The 23,001-nt window shown below is 36.2% G+C and overlaps 5 protein-coding genes across 11 annotated transcripts; 2 read left to right on the forward strand and 3 right to left on the reverse strand.

The window, feature by feature from the left end:
• Positions 1-52: 52 nt before the first annotated feature.
• Positions 53-1,764, reverse strand: LOC126746118 (solute carrier family 25 member 35-like). 2 transcript variants are annotated; one of them, XM_050454224.1, is made up of 4 exons: positions 1,449-1,764; positions 684-1,181; positions 400-625; positions 53-343 (listed from the first exon to the last, which is right to left on the reverse strand). In XM_050454224.1, the coding sequence occupies exons 2-4, from the start codon at positions 1,164-1,166 to the stop codon at positions 144-146; spliced, it is 909 nt and encodes a 302-aa protein (XP_050310181.1). In that variant the 5' UTR covers positions 1,167-1,181; positions 1,449-1,764; the 3' UTR covers positions 53-143. The 2 variants fall into 2 exon arrangements, with proteins under 2 accessions (XP_050310181.1, XP_050310180.1); XM_050454223.1 differs by having other exon boundaries at positions 684-1,196; positions 1,449-1,763.
• A 72-nt stretch (positions 1,765-1,836) lies between these two features.
• On the forward strand, positions 1,837-3,312 carry LOC126746119 (ras-related protein M-Ras-like). Its single transcript, XM_050454225.1, has 5 exons — positions 1,837-2,003; positions 2,146-2,386; positions 2,437-2,590; positions 2,652-2,814; positions 2,866-3,312. Exons 2-5 carry the CDS (start codon positions 2,191-2,193, stop codon positions 2,956-2,958), a joined length of 606 nt encoding a protein of 201 aa, XP_050310182.1. The 5' UTR covers positions 1,837-2,003; positions 2,146-2,190; the 3' UTR covers positions 2,959-3,312.
• Positions 3,304-4,550, reverse strand: LOC126746117 (uncharacterized). Its single transcript, XM_050454222.1, has one exon. It carries the CDS (start codon positions 4,503-4,505, stop codon positions 3,321-3,323), a length of 1,185 nt encoding a protein of 394 aa, XP_050310179.1. The 5' UTR covers positions 4,506-4,550; the 3' UTR covers positions 3,304-3,320.
• Positions 4,551-5,019: 469 nt separating this feature from the next.
• LOC126746127 (ABC transporter G family member 23-like) lies at positions 5,020-11,027 on the reverse strand. Of its 4 annotated transcripts, none has more exons than XM_050454239.1 (13): positions 10,880-11,027; positions 10,207-10,309; positions 9,995-10,154; positions 9,060-9,196; positions 8,872-8,997; positions 8,723-8,816; positions 8,434-8,670; positions 6,557-6,672; positions 6,268-6,502; positions 5,825-6,186; positions 5,478-5,743; positions 5,332-5,418; positions 5,020-5,280 (listed from the first exon to the last, which is right to left on the reverse strand). In XM_050454239.1, exons 2-13 carry the CDS (start codon positions 10,305-10,307, stop codon positions 5,069-5,071), a joined length of 2,133 nt encoding a protein of 710 aa, XP_050310196.1. In that variant the 5' UTR covers positions 10,308-10,309; positions 10,880-11,027; the 3' UTR covers positions 5,020-5,068. The 4 variants fall into 4 exon arrangements, with proteins under 4 accessions (XP_050310196.1, XP_050310195.1, XP_050310194.1 ...); XM_050454238.1 differs by having other exon boundaries at positions 10,207-10,313; positions 10,880-11,014; XM_050454237.1 differs by lacking the exon at positions 10,880-11,027 and adding an exon at positions 10,383-10,466 and having other exon boundaries at positions 10,207-10,313.
• LOC126746125 (uncharacterized) lies at positions 10,986-22,987 on the forward strand. 3 transcript variants are annotated; one of them, XM_050454234.1, is made up of 11 exons: positions 10,986-11,136; positions 12,240-12,415; positions 14,029-14,220; positions 14,275-14,397; positions 14,450-14,566; positions 14,620-14,814; positions 16,218-16,478; positions 16,535-16,780; positions 18,680-18,960; positions 19,016-19,285; positions 21,695-22,987. In XM_050454234.1, the coding sequence occupies exons 1-11, from the start codon at positions 11,123-11,125 to the stop codon at positions 22,121-22,123; spliced, it is 2,304 nt and encodes a 767-aa protein (XP_050310191.1). In that variant the 5' UTR covers positions 10,986-11,122; the 3' UTR covers positions 22,124-22,987. The 3 variants fall into 3 exon arrangements, with proteins under 3 accessions (XP_050310191.1, XP_050310193.1, XP_050310192.1); XM_050454236.1 differs by lacking the exon at positions 10,986-11,136 and adding an exon at positions 11,172-11,467; XM_050454235.1 differs by lacking the exon at positions 10,986-11,136 and adding an exon at positions 11,173-11,471.
• Positions 22,988-23,001: the final 14 nt, after the last annotated feature.

Consider the following 23,001-nt stretch of genomic DNA (forward strand, 5'->3'; position numbering starts at 1 on the left):
AACTGATTTTTCAGACAAATGAAATTTACTCAATTTGTTTAAAGTGTTTATAAATTGTACTAAATTTTGTACAATTTTTACATATTTTGGCTAGTAAGATAACTGTTTATTGGAATAGTAATTTACATGAAAAAAATCATTTGCTATCTGTTTTCAAAGTACAACAGCTTCCAGCCCTTTAAAATATCCCAAAACAATAAACAAAACATCGCATGTGGCGCCAACCGCATATAATTAGCTACCACGCCTTTGTACAACCCTAAAAAGCCCTCGGTCTTTAGTATTTTACCAAAACAATCGACTACGCCACTGTAGAGGACGCCTCGGCCATTCGCGTCGACCGCTAAAATAAAATAAAAAAATTGTACAAAATATTGTACATCTATTGCGATTACTTACCCTGGTTGAATAGACGCGTGGAAACCACATCGAACGGATTAATACAGACGGTTTGCACCAAACCGCTAAAAATACTGGCGACTAGCGATGTAAGTAACGGGGAGTTTTGCAATATGTCGATTTCTTTCAATTTGTCTTTGGATAAAGCGAAAGTGGTGAGTTGGGACGAGGAACCTGCTAAGGCACGCAACATTGTCCCGTTCACGCCTCTCCACAAGCCAAAAACCTTTTTAAAAAAAAAAATTGTACTAAAACACAAAATTGTACTAGACGCTAAAACTAACCCCATTCTGTTGATAAATGCTCCGGATAGCCCTGATTGCTCCTCTATGTCCGTGCTGGTGCCCCACCGCGATCTGCTCGGCCGCCTGCGATTGCAGCTGAGTCTTAATTAAGAAAAGGGGACTACCGACAAAAGCCCCCGCCGCACCCGCGAAAGCACTCGCCAGCGCACTTTTGTACAATATCGTCCTGCCGTGGGGGTCAGTCAGCAACCCTTCGTTCTCCATCGTCTGGTAAATCCCCAGTCGGACGAAATTCCGCGATCCGTGCAGGATCATCGCGACCCCCAGACCCTTTTGCAGCCCCGCGAGACCCTCGTTTTTGGCCACCACGTACGCCCCATGGAAAACGTTCTTGTAATGGACCGCGTGTTCGCCTTTCGCTTGTAATTCGCCTTGTAGCTGCATACGGGTTTTTAGGACGTCGAAGGGGTTGCTGAATATTGAGGCTCCGCTGGCCGCCAACCCCCCACACACGAAATCCATGATTTAAGTAATTTACTGGAAACACTTTTACTGGAATTTAAGCGGGAGAATAATTAAATGTATGATATCTGTGCTGTCATCTAGGGACGATTTAAGGGACTTGTGAGTTTAATTTAATTGCAATAGATGGCGACACTCGCGAGACAGGAAAATTTGTTGGCCACAGATGGCGCCAGTGATTTAAATCAAAATTTTGTTCTAAATAAAATTGCGTAAAGTCATGTGGTATTAAAGGAAACTCGTGAAATGATGCTAATTATTAATCAAATAATTCGTACTTACCGCGATTTAATTGACCGATTAGCTCTCTTCACATGCTGTCTAACCTAGGCCTTAGAATATGCGTTAATGCGTGAAATAAATTTGCAATAAAATAATCTCGCATTAGATCCGTAATCTCGGCTTTTAACATTGTCGCTTTTTATCTACGAAATTGTTTGTATAATAATTATTAGACGAATTGACGTGGTGCGATACGAATAAATTTAGACCACTGACGTCTTAGCAATGAACTTTACCGTAAACGCTCGTCATAGCTTTTATAGTATGGGATCATAAAGGATCTTGTTGTGCCAACTTAACACAAAAACGTTCTTCAAATTGAGTTATTTATAATTAATATAAAATCAATTTGTTTTATTTAAGAAAAAAAAAACCTAACCTTAATTTTTGACATAAGGTGATTGATGTGGCAACATGGCAAGAGGCTGTCAAATAACTGTCAACAACTTGTCAGTCATGTTTTCTCCCTAAACTTTTTCAATGTTTTTTTACTGAAAAATTGTTTATTTTCCCTTTTAAGCTCACCTAATAAAGCCTGAGATCAGTAATGAGCAGGTTCGTAGGCACTCAGTAAACCTCTATACTCACCCAACACCTTGCCACCCTATATAAAGAGTCCTCAGACACTCCTTCCTCATACATTATTTATAATTGTTTATAAGTCAGTGCTAAAGTTAGTCATTAAAGCTATTTTTAGCACATAAACCCCTCAAAAAGAATAATCAAACGAGAGGCCTATCTAATGAGAGCCATGACAAAACCCCCGACAGACAACTTGCCCACCGTCAAATTGGTGGTGGTAGGAGACGGTGGGGTGGGCAAAAGTGCCATCACGATACAGTTTTTCCAAAAACTCTTCGTTACCGACTATGACCCCACCATCGAGGACAGCTACATGCAACATGTCGAGGTCGATGGACAATGGTGCATGCTCGACGGTAAGAAAACTGTTCACCCGATTAACCGGTTTATGAGTGGGGATTTTTAGTGCTGGACACCGCCGGCCAAGAAGAGTTCAGCGCTATGCGTGAACAATATATGAGAAAAGGAGACGGGTTCCTTCTAGTTTATTCAGTAACTGACAAAAATAGTTACGAGAACATTATTCATTTTCACACACAGATCCTCAGGGTGAAAGACAGGTATTAGGGTAGTTTTTTGGAGCTGAAGGGGGTGCCTAATAGTGTTCTTTTCATCTATTAGAGATACATATCCCATGCTCCTCGTGGCCAATAAGGTGGACCTGGTGCATTTGCGGAAAGTGACCGAGGAGCAGGGCAGGGAGTTGGCCCACAAGCTGGGCATCCCTTATATCGAAACTAGTGCCAAGGATCCGCCTTTGAATATCGATGCCACTTTTCACGAGGTAGGTCTCATTTATGATACTTTTAAAAACGAGTGATAACTTTGATCACAGGTGGTGCGTATTGTGAGAAATCAACCGCAAAACGACAGCGAAAAGAGACGCAAAAACACCCTCCAAGGGTGCGCCAAGTGCACGATTATCTAATAATCTTTCATTGTGTATTACGTTAAGCTTTAATTTATTGTTGTCATTGTTTGGGCAATGATTTATGAGTGGAAAGTGTAACATTGTGCTGTTTTCTATATTTATATATATATGTTTAGTTTGCTATACAAATTTATGTGATTCTAGGCCTACTTTGTTTTCTGTACTGTGATAATCACATTTTTAATTGGCCATTAATTGAAAAGCTCAAATTTGTTTATTTAGGGCCTAATGTTTAGTGCTTTTTTTATTTATTATTATTATTATTATTGACATAAGCTCAATACAATTTACTTTTGTACTCATCGTTTAAACATTATTGTATATTGTTAATATATATATGTATGTATTTAATGGAAGTTTTATTTAAAATTAGCATACATGAACTTTAACTTATCGCAAATATCAAAGTCAAAAGTCCTTGAATTCTCTTTTAAGCAGTTTAGCACAACAATCCCTCTCTTGTAGGGCACATGTTTCAGTTCATTTAAAACAATTTCTTGATCAAGAATATGAAACGTTAAACCCAAAAGTTCTAAGACAACATTAAAACTATCGACACACTCTTGTCTCGCCTTATGCAAATAATGAAAAATTTGCAATAAATTTAAGAAAATTTCTTTAAACAACTCAGAGGACACCATCGAAACCCCCCCAGTACTAATAATCACATTAAAACTACTGATGCAATCACAAAAATCATCAGTCACCGGAAACAGATTAGTCTCCTCACTAAAATACTTTATAACCTCACTAAGCACATCTCTAATAACCTCACTATCACTTATACAACTGCAAACATCCTCTTTATGAAACTGTTGGGCATAAGCACAATAATTTGCCATCAAAACCAAAAACGTCTTAACGCCCGCCTTGCTCTCCTTATTATCCAAATCACTTGACAACAAAAACACTGTTTTAAAGCCTTCCATGGTGGCCATAACGAGCTCCACACTCAACTTAACCTCACTTAAATTAAACCCCTTGGTGACCCTCACTAAAGTCCTTATAGTTTGAGTAATCAGCTCCTCATTCTCCGAGTAGTTTAATATGAATATAAAACGGTTTTCATCCAGTAAATTCACTAAATGTGGAGCCCCATGGGCCAGAGCCTCCAGGAACCGCATCAGCTGCACTAAAACCGCCGAATCACTCGTTTCAAACTCCTTTAAGACCGTTTCTACCTCACTCTCACTGATGCTTTTATCGCAGTCTGCCAGTAAGGTGTTCGCCAATGTTCCTATAAGGATTTCAATGAGTCTAGCCTCCTCACATGCAGGCAAAACCTCACAAACAATTGAGGGGTATTTAACATCGAATAAGTACTCGCAAACGTCCTTTTCCACGGTCATGTCCCATAGGAAACACAAATCTTGCTCCAGGTCCTCGGTAAGTTCAAGTTTCGTTGATGTGAGGGTCATCAAGGTTTTTAAGACAAATGATTCACTGTATAGGGTATCGCCTATGGTGTCTCCTTTTAGTTTTTTTTTGGTTTCCTCGTCTAGGTCGGAGGCACTGACGTTGGCATTGAATATTTGGGAATCCATCGTTATTGTTTGTGTTTGAATGTAAAGTGTAAACAAACTAATAGGTTTGACAGATGTCAAGTATCATTACTGTCATCGTTTGACAGTTAGTCTTTGACAGCTGTCAAAGTGTAATAAATATCATTGTAAGGGTTGATTATTTTGTTGACTTTTGCTCCTTATTAATGCAATTAGCTAAACCTAACGTATGAAAGTAAACAAACTGATTTGACAATTTTCATTACTATAATGAAATGGTTGACGTGAATGTAAAGAAACTAATTTGACACCTGTCAAAGTGCCATTGCTGTTATCGGTTGGCGCCAATTTTAAACGTACGCATGTGAAAATTAAAAAAAAAAAAATTTATTACTCTATCGGTTGACAGTTGAGACCTGTACGTAAACAAACCGATTTGACAACTGTCAAAATGTCATTACTAAGGCAGTTGACACAAACCAAGTTGACAGCTGCCATGTGTCATTGTTGTCATCGATTGATAGTTAAGGAGAGGCGCGAAATTTAAACGAAGACATGTGAAAATATTAAAATATATTTAAATAAAAATTAAAAAACTATTTATTCTATCGTTTAAGTTTCATTAGCCAGACGCTGATGAGTCCCAACATAAAGATCCAGATCACAAGTACGCCCATCCCATGTAAAACCTGTGGATCCCACACTGGCCATCCTTTTTTAATGACGTTCCTTAAAGACTCGATGGCCAAAGTGAAGGGAAGACATTTGGCGAATATCCGTAGGCCTAAGGGCATCGCCTCTGTAGGCCAAATCAACCCTAAAACCCATTAATTTAAATACAACTAAATAAAATAAAATAAAGTCTTACCGCAAAGAAGCATCATAGGTAAGAACCCACCGGAAACCGAAATGTTCGCTTGAGAATGATCCTCGCATATCACAGACACCCAAAAGCCTGGAATAGAAAACTTCATTTGTTTCCTTACGTCACTTGTCACAGTTGTCAATGCTTACCATAAGCCATCCCGCAAATCCCACTCAAATAAGTCAAGAACGTGATAACCCCGAAATTCCCGACGAAACTGTACTGGTAACACCAGAACACCATGACGAGCACCTCAGCGGACTGCACCACCATAATTAACGCTTGCAAAATAAAATGCGTGAGGGTGATCTCCAGTGACGTCACTCCCGCGACAATCGAACGGTCCCACACCCCCTCCTTTCTGTCGGTGATGATAATTTGTGACGTCATCATCGAACCCATAAAGAATAACATCCTGGAACGAAATGTTTTGAGAAAGAGGGCGCTGACGTGACCGTCATTTGACAAGTGACAGTCATTTGTTTGGTTCGCTTACGTCACTAGGGTGCCGGGTATCATGTACACCGTATAAGATTCGTCCTCGTTGCCGTAAATGAAGTTTTGCCTCAAAGGTAAATTACCCAAACGTTCGGGCCAACCGCACTCCCTAAAAACCGCCTCTTGAAAATCGTAAAACAGTTCGTACAGTTTGTACTTTAAGGTAGCACCGGTTTGCCGATTGGACATGTCCAAATAGGCCTTGATCTCGCCGAAGTTCGCCATGTAGTTCTCTGCGTCTTTGCCCTTTTCCACCCTGTTTTCGTATGATTTCGTGAAGTTCTTGGCCATATACAACACCCCCAGTATCTCTCCGTGCTTGATGGCCTGAGTAGCTTCATCTAAACCATCGAACTTCACCTTAAAAAAGAGGCAACATGGCAACAAGGTAAAAAGGTGCCTTTTCAAGGTCGTCACGTACCAGCTGTGACGTCACTTTACCTTATGGATCATCGGATGTTCCAGATACTCCAAGAATCGACAGCTCATGTTACTAAAGTAACAATCACTGAAGTCGTGGATTTGGGTGGTGCCGTTCACGTTAAAGTCGGGACAGCGGGTCGTCATCGTTTCGTCATTGACGATTCCGAGTTTTAGACCCTTGACGTCACCCCCCACCCCGTTTAGGAAGCAGAGAGTTTGGAGCAGTGGGAATGTTATCAGGAAAACTATACCGCTAAAATTTGATTTTTTAGGGGTATAATAATTTTTTTGGAATTTAACGGCTTACGTGATGTTTCGATAAAACTGTTTCCAGTTTTTGTCCAATAAGGCTCGTATCCGGTGGGGCTCTATGCTGGTCTTGTCCTTTTTTATTTTGGTTTTTTTCTTTTCCTTGGTGAGTTCCTTAAATTTATTGGTAAACGGTTGTTAGTATTCAAATTTTAATTGCGTCAATCGATGTTTTTGAGTAAACGTTAAGTGATATCAAGATTCTGACTGCACCAGTCGATTTTTGAGAAAAAATTATTCAGAAAAGAGGTGCCACTTGACAGGTCTATCTTAAATACTGGGAAAGTTGCTTTTTTTGAGAGAACCGTTAACGATATCAAAATTTTAACTGCACCAGTCGGTTTTTTGGAAAAAAGTAGCAAGAAATGAGGTGTCACTCGATAAATTTATTTCCAATAATAAAAAAGTTGCGTTTTTTGAGAGAATGGTAAGTGATATCATAATTCTGATTGCACCAATCGATTTCTGAGAAAAAATTAGCTAGAAAAGAGGTGTCACTCGATAAATTTATTTCCAATAATAAGAAAGTTGCGTTTTTTGAGAGAATGGTAAGTGATATCAAAATTCTGATTGCACCAATCGATTTCTGAGAAAAAATTAGCTAGAAAAGAGGTGTCACTCGATAAATTTATTTCCAATAATAAGAAAGTTGCATTTTTTGAGAGAATGGTAAGTGATATCAAAATTCTGATTGCACCAATCGATTTTTGAGAAAAAATGAGCTAGAAAAGAGGTGTCACTCGATAAATTTATTTCCAATAATAAGAAAGTTGCGTTTTTTGAAAGAATGGTAAGTGATATCAAAATTCTGATTGCACCAATCGATTTTTGAGAAAAAATTAGCTAGAAAAGAGGGGTCACTCGATAAATTTATTTCCAATAATAAGAAAGTTGCGTTTTTTGAGAGAATGGTAAGTGATATCATAATTCTGATTGCACCAATCGATTTCTGAGAAAAAATTAGCCAGAAAAGAGGTGCCACTTGACAGGTCTATCTTAAATACTGGGAAAGTTGCTTTTTTTGAGAGAACCGTTAACGATATCAAAATTTTGACTACACCAGTCGATTTTTTGGAAAAAAGTAGCAAGAAATGAGGTGTCACTCGATAAATTTATTTCCAATAATAAGAAAGTTGCGTTTTTTGAGAGAATGGTAAGTGATATCAAAATTCTGATTGCACCAATCGATTTTTGAGAAAAAATTAGCTAGAAAAGAGGTGTCACTCGATAAATTTATTTCCAATAATAAGAAAGTTGCGTTTTTTGAGAGAATGGTAAGTGATATCAAAATTCTGATTGCACCAATCGATTTTTGAGAAAAAATTAGCTAGAAAAGAGGTGTCACTCGATAAATTTATTTTCAATAATAAGAAAGTTGCGTTTTTTGGGAGAATGGTAAGTGATATCATAATTCTGATTGCACCAATCGATTTCTGAGAAAAAATTAGCTAGAAAAGAGGTGTCACTCGATAAATTTATTTCCAATAATAAAAAAGTTGCATTTTTTGAGAGAATGGTAAGTGATATCAAAATTCTGATTGCACCAGTCGATTTTTGAGAAAAAATTAGCTAGAAAAGAGGTGTCACTCGATAAATTTATTTTCAATAATAAGAAAGTTGCGTTTTTTGAGAGAATGATAAGTGATATCAAAATTCTGATTGCACCAATCGATTTTTGAGAAAAAATGAGCTAGAAAAGAGGTGTCACTCGATAAATTTATTTCCAATAATAAGAAAGTTGCGTTTTTTGAGAGAATGGTAAGTGATATCATAATTCTGATTGCACCAATCGATTTCTGAGAAAAAATTAGCTAGAAAAGAGGTGTCACTCGACTAATTTATCTTCAATATTAAAAAAAGTTACTTAATACGTACGTCCTTGGAGCCATACGTCACCACATCCGAATTCGCTACAGAAGTAGTAGAAGAAGCCGATTCCAACGTGGTTCCGTTGGAACGATTGGCACCCTCTAGAGCGCTATTAATCCTGCCCTCCTCTTGATTACGGCTCAGGATCAAAAAGGCCTCCTCCAACGATTCCACTTGGAATAATTGGAGGAGCCTGGCAGGAGATTCTTCGGCGAGCAGTTTTCCACCACGCATCAATCCAATCTAAAATAATAAATTAAGAAAATTCCATTGAATAATGCAATGGAATGTTTACTTTGTCCGCCTGTTTGGCCTCCTCGATGTAATGGGTGGTGATTATCACCGCGGTTTTTTCAGTCTGGACGATTTCGACCAAATAGTTCCAGATTCTAAGCATTCATAAATTCAATTTTTTTTTTTAAGAAATGGGTAAAAACCAGTTACCTGTCTCTAAGCACTGGATCCACCCCCACAGTGGGCTCGTCCAGGATTAGGAGCTCGGGCATATGCACCATTGCTGCGGCAAAGGATACTCTACGTTGTTGCCCCCCGCTGCAGTTCTTTAAATACCTATTTTTCCAGATTTATTAGGTTTAATTCGTTTTTAAATAATTGAATGTCTTATGCTTTACCTGTCCTCTGGAGGAAGCTCTAGGAGTACGCTCAACTTTTTGAACCTCTCCAGGATCAGCTTGTCCTCCATATTGAGGATTCTCCCGAAATAAAAGACGGCGTCTTTAACGGTGAACTCGCCTACCAAAGCGATATCCTGTAAAGGTGTTTTAATAATAGGAAAATTGTAAAAAACTTTTTTTAGGAAAACGGCTTGTGATATCAAATGTTTTAGTGCACCAATCGAGTTTTGAGGGAAAAGTAGCTAGAAAAGAGGTGTCACTCGATATGTTTATTTTTCATTGTAAGAAAGTTGCTATTTTTAGGAGAACAGTTAGTGATATAGAAATTCTGACTGCAGCAATCGATTTTTGAAGAAAAATTAGCTAGAAAAGAGGTGTCACTCGATAGGTTTATTTTCAATAAAAAGAAAGTTGCTTTTTTTGAGAGAACGGTAGGTGATATCGAATTTTCGATTGCACCAATCGATTTTTGAGGAAAAAATAGCTAGAAAAGAGGTGTCACTCGATAAATTTATTTCTAATAATAAGAAAATTGCTTTTTTTGAGAGAACAATTAGTGATATCAAATTTCTGATTGCACCAATCGATTTTTGAGAAAAAATTAGCCAGAAAAGAGGTGTCACTCGATAAATTTATTTCCAATAATAAGCAAGTTGCTTTTTTTGAGAGAATGGTAAGTAATATCAAAATTCTGATTGCACCAATCGATTTTTGAGGAAAAAATAGCTAGAAAAGAGGTGTCACTCGATAAGTTTATTTCCAATAATAAGAAAGTTGCTTTTTTTGAGAGAACGGTTAGTGATATCAAATTTCCGATCGCACCAATAGATTTTTGAGTAAAAATTAGCTAGAAAAGAGGTGTCACTCGACAGGTCTATTTCCAATAATAAGAAAATTCCTTTTTTTCTATAGTTAACTTGGATGACTCTTACCTGGGGCATGTATCCCACCCTAGGCCCCGGCACTCCACTGCCTTTTTCGCCCGGGGTACCTCCCAACACCCAAATCTCCCCCGAGTGGTAACTTTTCCTGCCCACTATGCAACTTAGGAGGGTGGTTTTACCACATCCAGAGGCTCCCAATAGTCCATAACTAGAAAATTATTTTTTTTTAAATTGTGGTTTAATTTATGGAGGTTTCTTACATGGTTCCACGTTCCACAGTCATGGAGAGACCGTCCAGGATCCGTTTGTCTCTGTAGCTTTTCACCACGTCTCTGACGCACACTGCCGCCGATTTTGACATATCTGACTATAATTGATTTTACATTATTAGTTTAAAACAATGGACTAAAATCATGGTTTTAGTCGAATAGATTACCTCAATAATCGTATCAACTGAACGTATAAAAACGCAATTTATTATTATTAATGTTCCAGCTCTTTGCATAAACGAGAATGTAAGAGAGCGAGACCTTGAATTTTTTTTTTTTAATTTTTTTAATAAAAGCAACAAGTGCATGAGTTGCGGATTGTCTAATTAAAATTAATTATTATTGAAAAGCGGCGTGAAGGCATTTGATTGTTCATTTGTTTTATGGATTACTTTCATAAATTATGTCAATATATTAAAAAGTTTATTGGGGGGTAAAGTCTGCACTACATATTATTTAATTGAATTGATGGTTAATGACTTTTTTAGGAATATGTAATTTTTGAATTTATTGCTTATTTAAATTAAATGGGCAATTTGCATATAGATTTTAAAATGTCATAAGTATTTCGAGTCATATATTCATGAATTGACAACTTATAAAAATAAACAGGTGTCAAGAGACAAACCTCAATTTTCCTAATTAAGTACCACCTCAAACGTACCTAGAATGACCACCAGAACCTTTGTAACAACAAAAATTTCTCCGTAAAAAAGAAAAATCTCGATTTACAGACACACACACACACACACGCTGACAGAACCTTGTCTCTTGAACTTGGTGCTGCCGTCGTTGGTACTGATGGTGCTATCGATAATCTCCGGGCAGTACGTTAACTTTTACATTAAGAAAAAACCAGTTGCACCATCAAGCGGGATGTATCAACACGTATTGCAAGGAGGATTTTATGTTTGATTTAAGGTTAGTGGGTTACGTATTCGCATTAGATGGAAGGGACGGGGGTGTTATAGTGAAACAAATGACTCTTGTACGGTTTTTTCTCTTACCGAAGGGGTTCTTACAAGCAATTGTTTCTAATTGCCTGGTATGTTAAACAACCCTTATCGCACCTCACCCCGTATAGAGAAAATCAATATGACTTGCTGCACTGTTTTGATTGTGAGGACGCACGCGTCGTCGCGACGCCTCCGGGATTCCGGGAGACGCTTCCATATTAATCCGGACTGTTTCCTGACTGTTCTCTCTTGGAAAATCTGTTTATTTTGGTGCATTTTACTTGGATTAATTTGAAGTAGGTGAGTCAGTGCAGTGTTTTGTTTTTCTTTCTCACTCACAGTCTAAGAGATACTTCATTTGTTATTGTATCGCACCAGTATATTGAGTTGGGCATTCATAGCCTAAGCGAAGATTTCAGGATTTCCGTGTTTACTTATTTTATTCAATTCACCGTATAAACTTCCAAGTGTCTTCGAACTGTAATAATTTGTCGCTTTGAATGTGATTTTTACAGTAATATGTGCGAGTGAAATTTACAGTATAAGCTAGTGCCTGGAATAAATGAATGATTATTAACTGCCTGGAAGGAAGTAAAATTTACAATTTGAAGACTCATGTTCAAAGATCTGTCATCTTTTCAGACTTAGAAATGCATATCGAAGATGTGCAAGATTCCTCTTTTTTATCAGTTAAAAAGTTCACAATCTAAGCCACTGGTTAACCACTAATAGCATTATATTCTCGCCAAGAATGTGACAAAAATTTCCATTACAAAATTCCCAGTCAAAACGTCCTTCTACCTAACACAACCAATGGCAAAGTCCTTAGGCTGTGAATTCCTTAATTAAACGTTGCCTTTTAACGCTGACAAAACGAAAAATAATTTGGCCTTATGCCAGCAATATACATACACTTCAATATTGACCCTATTCCTATTTACCAGACTCTATTTATTTTGTTTTATCTTCTATCTAGTTTCAAGGTTACAGCATCTTCATTTGCCTATTATAGTAACCGATCCACAAAGACACTTTAACCACCTTAATTTTGTGGTTTTTTATTGGCAGACTTGAGAGGGAGGAGGGGGAAGAAATGTGGAGCGCCGTGGCGCCGGACGACGCCCGCGCCCCGACGCCCTCCGCCCGCGCCAAACACAGCGCCACCGTCCACGGGGAGCACGTGTACGTTCTGGGGGGACGTAACGGGAATTTGCCGCTGAAGGATTTTTGGAAATACAATTTAGGTGAGTCCTAACCTTGAAATAAGTTTTTCAAAAAATTATCCGAAATCTGTCGAGTTTATACTCGTTTTTAGGTAATCGGTTTTTTCGTAGTTTTAACCAGAACCTTACGATCGGAAATAACTTGTTTCCTCTTAGTTTTTGGGAAAATTGTGTAGAGTACTTTTTGGTTTGTATTTAAAAAAGGCACTCATTATAAAAATTAAAAAAAATTAATTTCCCATACTTATTGAGAAAATTGCAATTCTCTGATTGAAGGTTTTTCTTGATTTTCTCCCACTGTATGGAAGCTACAACTAAAATTTTTTTCGTACAGGTAGTCCTCGTTATTCCAAACAACTTTTATATAAATTATTTTTGTCTTAGACCCATAGTTTTTTTTATAAAAAATTAAGAAAGTTATTTTTAGTACATTTCCATCAGTAACATTTCTTAAGGATATTATATTTTTTACGGCTTTCCTATGGGAATTACAGACTTTTTTTATAAGACATTTTTCAATGCCCTTTCATGCTTAATATATAGCAAAAAAAAAAATTTGAATCGGAGCACTTTTAAAATTTTGAAATTTTCCCGCCAGTTTTGGTGTAAAAAACCAAAAAATGCCAATAACTTTTTTCCTATTAAATTCTGGAAAAAATGTGTAGAATACTTTTCGATTTATATTTAAAAAAGACACTCACTACAAAAATTAAAAAAATTAATTTTGCCATAGGTTTTGAGAAAATTGAGAATTTTTGATTAGACATTTTTCCGGATTTTCTCCCACTGTATGGAAAATAAAATGAAAATTTTTTTTTGTACCGGTACTCCTTATAATTCCAAACAACTTTTGTAAAAATATTTTTTTTCATAAGTCCATAGATTTTTTGTAAAAAAATAAAAAATTGGTTTTCTTATCTTAAAGAGATTAAAACTTTAAATATTTTTTACGGCTTTTCTATGGGAAATACACAATTTTCTCATAAGAATTTTTTTATCGCCTCTTCATACCCAATATATAGAAAAAAATATTTTTAAAATCGGACAACTTTAAAAAATTTTCAAATTTTCCAGTCAGTTTTGGTCCAAAAACCAAAAAATGCTAATAACTTTTTTCCTATTAAATTTTGGAAAAAATGTGTAGAATACATTTCGATTCGAATTTAAAAAATACACTCATTGCAAAAATAAAAATTCCAAAATCTTTCTTACTTTCTAAGAAAATTTGATTTTAAGTTTTTCCGGGTTTTCTCCCACTGTATCGAAAATATGGTCGAAATTTTTGTTTGTAAATATGCTCCTCATTAGTTCAAACAATTTTTGTATAAACCTTTTTGTGAAAAAATAAAAAGTCCTTGACATGTAAATACTCGAAAAATGAAGTCCCCTCGACATATACCCCATTATCCCTAAGGAATAAACGTTTCGATCATTTATATACAACCCTATGGTTTACTTCCATTTTCACTCCCTAGACCATAAAACTTTAATAAATAAATATGTCATGACGCTTACAGATGTAGGCCGGTGAGAGGTTACTAGAGTCATTTTTTATTTCCTCCAAAGAGCTGTAGCTCATACAAAATTTTAATACTCTTCTGAATGAAAGGTTCTATATATCTTTCCTCTACTAGTTACAGGTAAATGGCAACAGCTGAAACCTTCGGGTGACCTTCTACCGTGTCTCCAAGAGCACACCGCCGTACCCTACAAGGACAACATATTCGTCTTCGGTGGTGAGGTCAGTTTCTCCACCAGCACCGAAACCCCTTTGTGGGTCTACAATGTGAAAAGCAACAGTTGGAAGAAGGTTAAAACGAAAAAAGGTACTGATATAGACCCTCTTTTGCTCTACTCTGTTCTATTGGTGGATCATTTAGGTGTGACCACCCCTAAGGGACGTAGAGGACACACCGCCCTGATCCATAACGGTTCCATGCTGATTTACGGGGGTTATCAGGATCTACGGGGGTCCACTGGGGAACTGTGGGCCTTCCACTTTGGTAATAAACCACTTTTTGGAAAAAGGGGGTTGATTAAAGGGTTGATTTGCAGAAACCGAGTCGTGGCATTTGGTTTCTACCCCTCCCAGTAAGATGGGGGATCAGTTTCCTGCTCCTAGGCATAAGCATTCTGCTGTGGTGCACGGTGAGGCCATGTGGATCTACGGGGGTAATGGAGAATTTCATTGTTTTTGTGAGTTTAATTGTTTCGAACTGTTTTAGGAATGACCGACTTGCAGGAACGGGGTGACCTCTGGAAATGGGACTTTTACACTAAAACCTGGACGAATATAAAGACGAAATTGAATCCGGGACAGTTGCACAGTCACGCTTGCTGTAAATTGCCCTCGTCTATGGTTGTGTTCGGTGGGGAGAGGAGTGGGCAGTGCCTAAACGATTTATGGAAGTTTAATTTTGGTAACGCAGCTTTTGAGCCTAAATTATTATGAAAGAACTTTTTTAAAAATTATTATAAGTTGATCGATATGGTGTTCTTTTTCAGCTCATTTTTTCTCGCAAATCTAATGGTCAAATCAGATTTTTGGTACCACTGATGGTTTACTCAAAAATTATAATTTTCTTAAAAATTAAAATAAACCCGTCGTCATGGTACTTATTTTCAACTAATTTTTCCTCGCAAATCTAATGGTCAAATCAGATTTTTGGTACCACTCACAGTTTACCCAAAAATTACAATTTCTTTTAAAAATTAAAATAAATCCATCGACATGGTACTCATTTTCAACTAATTTTTCCTCGCAAATCTAATGGTGCAATCAGATTTTTGGTACCACTGATAGTTTTCCCAAAAATTACACTTTTCTTAAAAATTAAAATAAACCCATCGTCATGGTACTCATTTTCAACTAATTTTTCCTCGCAAATCTATTAACGCAATTAGATTTTTGGTACCACTGACGGTTTAGCCAAAAATTACGGTTTTATTACAAATTAAAATAAACCTATCGACATGATACTCTTTTTCAACTAATTTTTTCTCACAAATCTAATGGTGCAATCAGATTTTTGGTACCACTGACAGTTTACTCAAAAATGACACTTTTCTTAAAAATTAAAATAAACCCATCGACATGGTACTCATTTTCAACTAATTTTTCCTCACAAATCTAATGGTGCAATCAGATTTTTGGTACCACTGACAGTTTACCCAAAAATCACAATTTCTTTTAAAAATTAAAATAAACCCATCGATATGGTACTCATTTTCAACTAATTTTTCCTCACAAATCTAATGGTGCAATCAGATTTTTGGTACCACTGACAGTTTACTCAAAAATGACACTTTTCTTAAAAATTAAAATAAACCCATCGACATGGTACTCATTTTCAACTAATTTTTCCTCACAAATCTAATGGTGCAATCAGATTTTTGGTACCACTGACAGTTTACCCAAAAATCACAATTTCTTTTAAAAATTAAAATAAACCCATCGACATGGTACTCATTTTCAACTAATTTTTCCTCACAAATCTAATGGTGCAATCAGATTTTTGGTACCACTGACAGTTTACTCAAAAATGACACTTTTCTTAAAAATTAAAATAAACCCATCGACATGGTACTCATTTTCAACTAATTTTTCCTCACAAATCTAATGGTGCAATCAGATTTTTGGTACCACTGACAGTTTACCCAAAAATCACAATTTCTTTTAAAAATTAAAATAAACCCATCGACATGGTACTCATTTTCAACTAATTTTTCCCTGCTAATCCAATGCTTACATCAGTTTTTTGATCACTTTAACCATATTTCCAAAATCCCCTTATAACCTCACAAAACCCTTCTTTAACTTTAGATACAGAAAGTTGGGAGAAAATTGTAATATCCGGCCTAAAACCCCAGCCCAGATCAGAAAGTAAGGCCTTCATTGTATCAGAGCTGCTCCTCAAAGGATCCTCAAAGGCCTCCCTGGAAGAGAAATCGGTGAGGATCAGAGCGAGGACTTGCAATTCGGCTGACAGAGGTAACAGACATTCTTCCTACTTGCCGAACAATCGGGTGGCACCCTGCGAAAACACTTACGTCTTTGAACCGTCACATTTGAATTATACTGATGGTGAGTTAGGTTAAGTTAGAAACTTTCAAAAAAATGGGAATTTTACGGTTTTTTAGGGAGCAACTTGGCTCAGCAGTACTCCGAACCGAACCGTCCACAAAAGACCAGTTTTTTGCAGGAAATCTCGAAGTTATCGCAGTTGAACATCTCCAGGATGAACAACAAATGCAACTACACCATTTTGGCCAAAGGAAAAACCACCGATAGCACCGAGAGTTTGTTGAAACAACGAATAAGTCCTCAGCAGGAGATCAACACCTCTTTGGCGGGATCTACTGAATTGTCGGCCACCCCATCTAGAGGTGAGTTTGTTATTTTTTTTTTTTTATGCACAAAAGTACACTTAACACACACAAAAACACCGTTTACATGTTATGTAGGTCTAGCCTGTTTTATACGGTACAGAATAGGTAAACATTTTTTTATATGGTAGGTCGCTTTACTCTTGAGCCGTTCATGCTACATAAAAATTCTTTAAGAAAAATTTATAGAGAATTTAATTGTCTACGAGTCTTGTAGAATGGTTTTATGACGTAAGATGAGCAGAAAAGGAGATATTTGCAAAAAACTATGATGGGTATGCGATGGCCTTCAGGTCTGTTTTATATCTCAAAAATCGCTTGAGCAAAGTATTCTATGGAGAATTTATTTAAAAACTACTTGAGCTAGAAAGTTAAAATTTTCTGGAGATATAGTTTATGGTACTGGCTATAAGACTTAATAGTTTCAGACTTACAGACCTTATCAGTGAAAAGTTATTCAAGTCCAAACATTAATTTATGCAAAATTTTATTGTACCTGACTGTCAGTTATTAATTTTTTAATTAATAACTACTTAAGTTAGACAGTTGAAATTTTTTAACGAAATGCCCTCGGGTACTGTCTATAAGCTCTGAAAGTTTCCTAGTTATAAACTATATCAGTCAGAAGTTATTTCAGTCCAAACATCCAAGTGATGCAAAATTTAATTGTACTTGACTATCGGTTATTAATTTTTTAATTAAAAAGTATTTAAGCTAGAAAATTGAAATTTTCTTAAGAGATGGCCCCAAATACTGCGTACAAGATCTGAAAGTTTCATATTTATAGACCTCATCAGTTAAAAGTTCTTTAAGTTCAAACATCAAACTGATGAAAAATTTAATTATACTTGACAGTCAGCTATTATTTTTTTAATTAAGAACTACATGACCTAGGAAGTTACAATTTTCTGGAGAAATGGCCTCAAGCACTTCATATAAGTTGCAAAAGTTTCATTCATATAAACTTTATCAGTAAAGACTTATTTAAGTACAAGCAACACAGTAATGCAAAATTTAATTGTACTAGACTGTCAGTTATTAATTTTTTACTTAAAAACTACTCAAGCGAAAAAGCTCAAATTTTCTTGAAAGAAGGTCTTGAGTACTGTCTAAAAACTCTGAAAGTTTCGTACTTATAGACCTCACCAGTCAAAAGTTATTTACGTCCAAACATCAAACTAACGCAAAACTCCATTGTACTTGACTGTCCGTTATTGCAAAGCTCGTGCAGTCAAAAGTATTAAATATAGAAAACAAAATTCATTTAATTGTTTCAATTTTTCAAATTTAAGTTCTAAAGCAAATTTCAAAATTTTTGAAAAAAATACAAATTTTCAACTTTTTATATCTCAAAAACTGTTTGAGTGAAGTAGATCATGTGACCCTCAAATTTCTTGGAATTTCACGTAGAATCTAAAAATGCAATAATAATTAGGGTGTATTCTTCAAAATAACGGAGTTTAGGTCAAAATTTCAGTAAAAAGTCCGTTATTTTGAACGAGACACCCTATATTTGATTACATTTTTAAATTCTACGTGAAATTCCAAAAAATTTGAGGGGTCACATGACATACTTTGGACAAACGGTTTTCGAGATACAAACCATCTTATGTGGCTCCCTCTAGTGTTTGCTTAAAATACTTTAAATTAAAACGCCATCTAGCGCCTAATTTTGCAAGCTTCTCGGCTTTCCTCGGCTTCCCCCAACTTCATAATAAAAAAACTTTTTTAAAAATCATCAAAACCGCATCGATATGCCACTCGTTTTCATCTAATTTTCGCTAACTAAGCCATTAAGAATATTCATTTTACTGTACAACCTCAATGCTTTCTTTGACAAGCTTACATAAGCATCTCCTACTACAAAAGAACCACCTCCTAAACATCAAACCCTAATAGGTACCCTGGTTAAGTCAAAATCGGCCTACGCGATAAAAAAGAAGTACCACGACCACTCAAACTCCTCCGATGACGAGCAGAAAGAAACCACGCGAAAGAAACGGGTCGAGTTCGACAGTACCGTGAAGAAAATCCCCCGTGAGCCGATCTCGGTACCAAACTTCAGCGTGTTGACCCTGCCCACTCCCGTTTTGACCCCCGTAGAGGCCTCCAAGTTAGTTTACTTGACCGATGAGGAGACCGACATTGACCAGGTACTTCGGGAGAGAACCGTCGCTGAGGTAAGTAAGCGTCTTCAACTGTTTTTTTTGTGAGTTTTTATTAAGTGACCTTTAGGTGGTTCAAGATTTCCCTGATGGTGGTGGTGAGTACGAGAACCTACAGCCCCCGACGTCATTGAAAAGAGGCGACAGCTACAGTTCGCACTTGGGTTATGCGGATAATCCCTTGTATCAGGAATTGATCCAGGAGAAATCGGTGGAGAACGTGTCTTCCACATCGGACTATTGCAGTATTGAGACCGTGAACCGGTTGTCTTCCGCTAGTAGTTATAGTGTCAAAACTAACACGCCTCAGGAGGAGGTTTTGAAGAGTAAGGAGGCCATTGTGAGTAGTTTTGACAGTTGTAATAAGGTTATTGGGTGGGGAATTGAAAATGCGATTTTTTTTGTGTTTTGTGAAATTTTCGTATCTTTAATGGTTAAGGAGATATTTGCGAAAAAGGTTTTTTAACATGGTCCTCCGAGCCGGATTTTTTACGTTTTTTGTTAAATTAAGAAGGAAATTATATATAATTATTTTAATTTTAACATATTTATTGGATGGGGAATTAAAAATGTGATTTTTTTCGTCTTTTGGAAAATGTTTGTATTTTCAATAGTTTAGGAGATATTTGCAAAAAACGTTTTTTAACATGGTCCTCCGAGCCAGATTTTATGGGTTTTTTTGCCAATATCTTTTTAAAAAATGGAGATAATGGGATTTTTAGGTTTATTTTGTATAGCTGAGCGTGTTTTATCGAGTTAATTTTGAACAAATATATGATTTTCCATTCTCGTTTTCTCGAAAAATGTTGGTTCAACGTAGGTCGTGTGACCCCTCAAATTTCTTGGAATTTCACGTAGAATTTAGAAATGTAATAAAAATTAGGGTGTTTCATATAAAATAACGAAGTTCAGGTTAAAACTTAGTAAGAAAGTAGAGGAAAATTCGTTATTTTATATGGGACATCCTATATATTATTTGATATTTGGATTCTACGTGAAATTCCAAGAAATTTGAGGGGTCACATGGCATACTTTGCTCAAACGATTTTTGAGATATAAACAATTGAAAATCACTTGTTTTTTTTGACTTGTGTAGCAAAATTTATAGATATAGAGAAAAATATTTATTTTAATTTTTTGAATCTTAATTATGACATAAATTTTATTATTTTGAAAAAAAAAACCAAATTTTCAACTTTATATATCTCAAAAACGGCTTGTCTGAGGTGGGTCGTGTGACCCCTCAAATTTCTTGGAATTTCACGTAGACTTCAAATACGTAATAATAATTAGGGTGTGTTATATAAAATAACGGAGTTTTCGTCAAAATTCAGTTCGATAGAACAGGAAACACCGTTATTTCAAATGGGATGCATTATATTTTATTGCATTTTTGGATTCTACGTGAAATTCCATGAAATTTGAGGGGTCACATGACATACTTTGCTCAAATAGTTTTTGAGATATAAACAGTTGAAAAAAAAAATTTTTTTCAAAAATTTCGAAATTTATTTCAGACTTAGAACTGGAAAATTAAAATAAATGTGTGAAAACCATTTTCCTCTATATTTAATGGTTTTGTCTAGGCAGGCCTCGCAAGTCAAAAAACCAGGCGATTTTCAACTGTTTATATCTCAGAAACTATTTGAGCGAAGTATGTCATGTGACCCCTCAAATTTCTTGGAATTTCACGAAGAATCCAAATACGTAATAATAATTAGGGTGTGATATATAAAATAACGGAGTTTTCGTCAAAGTTCAATTCGACAGAACAGGAAACTCCGTTATTTTAAATGGGACCCCTTATATTTTATTACATTTTCGGATTCTACGTGAAATTCCAAGAAATTTGAGGGGTCACATGACATACTTTGCTCAAATAGTTTTTGAGATATAAACAGTTGAAAAAAATTTTTTTTTCCAAAAATTTCGAAATTTATTTCAGACTTAGAACTGGAAAATTAAAATAAATATGTGAAAACCATTTTCCTCTAGATTTAATGGTTTTGTCTAGACAGGCTTCGCAAGTCAAAAAACCAGGTGATTTTCAACTGTTTATATCTCAAAAACTATTTGAGCGAAGTATGTCATGTGACCCCTCAAATTTCTTGGAATTTCACGTAGAATCCAAATACGTAATAATAATTAGGGTGTGATATATAAAATAACGGAGTTTTCGTCAAAGTTCAATTCGACAGAACAGGAAACTCCGTTATTTTAAATGGGACCCCTTATATTTTATTACATTTTCGGATTCTACGTAAATTTCCAAGAAATTTGAAGGGTCACATGACATACTTCGCTCAAACGGTTTTGGAGATCTAGCCTCAACTGCCTGGAAAAAATGAAAATATTTTTCCAGGCTGTATAGCTGTCTTCTATAAACTCTATATAAAGTTGCACTCTTCAATTGCCTGGAAGAAATAAATACAATCTTCCAATTAATTGAGCTCTTGGTCAACTGGTCTCAATTGTTTCACAGAAATAAGAACATTCTTTTAAACAATTGAATAGAGGTCTAATATTCTTCTATAAGTTACTTGAATGCACCCAACTGCATAAATGTATTCTTACAAGCAACTGAGTTAGAGCCAGTTTCTCTATATCAATTGCTAAAGAGCCTCAACTGCCTGGAAGAATATTTTTACTTCTTCCAGGTAGTCGAATAGGGATCTGCTGGAATGCACTCAATTTCACTTCATGCATGCAGAAACTCCCGTTATAACCTCAAAAACTCCTTGTTCTCCAGAAGGACGGCATGTTCGGCTTCTGCAACCCCAACTACATCGGCCCCGCGGTAAAATCGATGCTGACGAACGAAGAAAAGAAGGCGATCAAGAAAATGCTCTTGAAGCCGACCGAAGAGGAGGAGGAGGTGCTTGAACTCTCCAGTTACAACGGGATCCTGGACGATAACACGAAAGTGATCTACAGACACTCGTCGAGATCGGTACGACCCTGGAACCTGCCGTTGTCGAGTAAAAGCAACAAAATCAGGGCGCACAGTGCGGGACGTGCGGAAAAAACGAAAATTAAAGCAGAGGAGCGTACTAAGGGTCACGAGGAGCGTATCGACCCTTTTGTACCCCTGTACGTTTACGTGGTGGGGGGTAAGGAGCAGGGTCACGTGACCGTGTTTCAACGCCCCCTCTCCATTTGGAGATTGAAGCTTTTTTGAGTCAAATCCCAAAATGATTTAAATCCCAGTGCCAAAATGTAGCAGTATTACGTGACTGAAATCCCCTCACCCTGTCCCTCCTGCTCTCGTTGAAGACTTAAAACTAGAATGTAGTTTGTACTTTTGTAGTTAGCTCAAATGGTTTGTAATAGGCGATTAGGCAACAAGATTTATAACGTCCATTGACAAAGAATTCCGTTCAAGGTTAAATAGTTTTCGGATCTAAGAATCTCAATTTTAATGAAGCTTATTTTGGAAATCATTAATGTCGCATTAAAGGGCCTCAAAAATAAATCGTTTTTCTATCACGAAGTTTTGTTGTATCTCAAATACTTCTTGAGTTATTTGCCTTTCATTGTTTGGTCCTTCGAGCCGATTGGCACCTTTAAACCCAAATATCTCTGTAATGAAAGGAGATAACTATAACGTGTTTGGGCTCGTTTTAATTGGCAGAAAAAACCCTTTTAATGAAATGTGATTTAAAAAAAATATATATGTTTGTGCAATAGTACCATATCATTAAAAATGTTTTTTTTTAGTAATTATTGTGTTAAAATGTGTCCTTGAAGTAATTTAAAACGTGAAACGAATGTCAAAATAAATTTAAACAAAAAAAAAAGGGAAAACAATTTATTGTATTTTTAAAAGTTTATTTTTTTAACAGTAGGTAGATGTCACCGCTGTAGTCGTCGTTTTAGTGAATAAAGATGTGGAAAAGAAATAAAACGACTTGTTCTTTTGGAAAATGTCTGTTTCTTTAATAGTTTAGGAGATATTTGCAAAAAACGTTTTTTAACATGGTCCTTCGAGCCGGATTTTATGGGTTATTTGTCAAAAATGAAGATTTTAGGTTTATTTTGTTCAGCATCGAGTTAATT

This window comes from Anthonomus grandis, chromosome 17, assembly GCF_022605725.1.
Source record: "Anthonomus grandis grandis chromosome 17, icAntGran1.3, whole genome shotgun sequence".
In the NCBI taxonomy this organism is placed as follows: domain Eukaryota; kingdom Metazoa; phylum Arthropoda; class Insecta; order Coleoptera; family Curculionidae; genus Anthonomus; species Anthonomus grandis.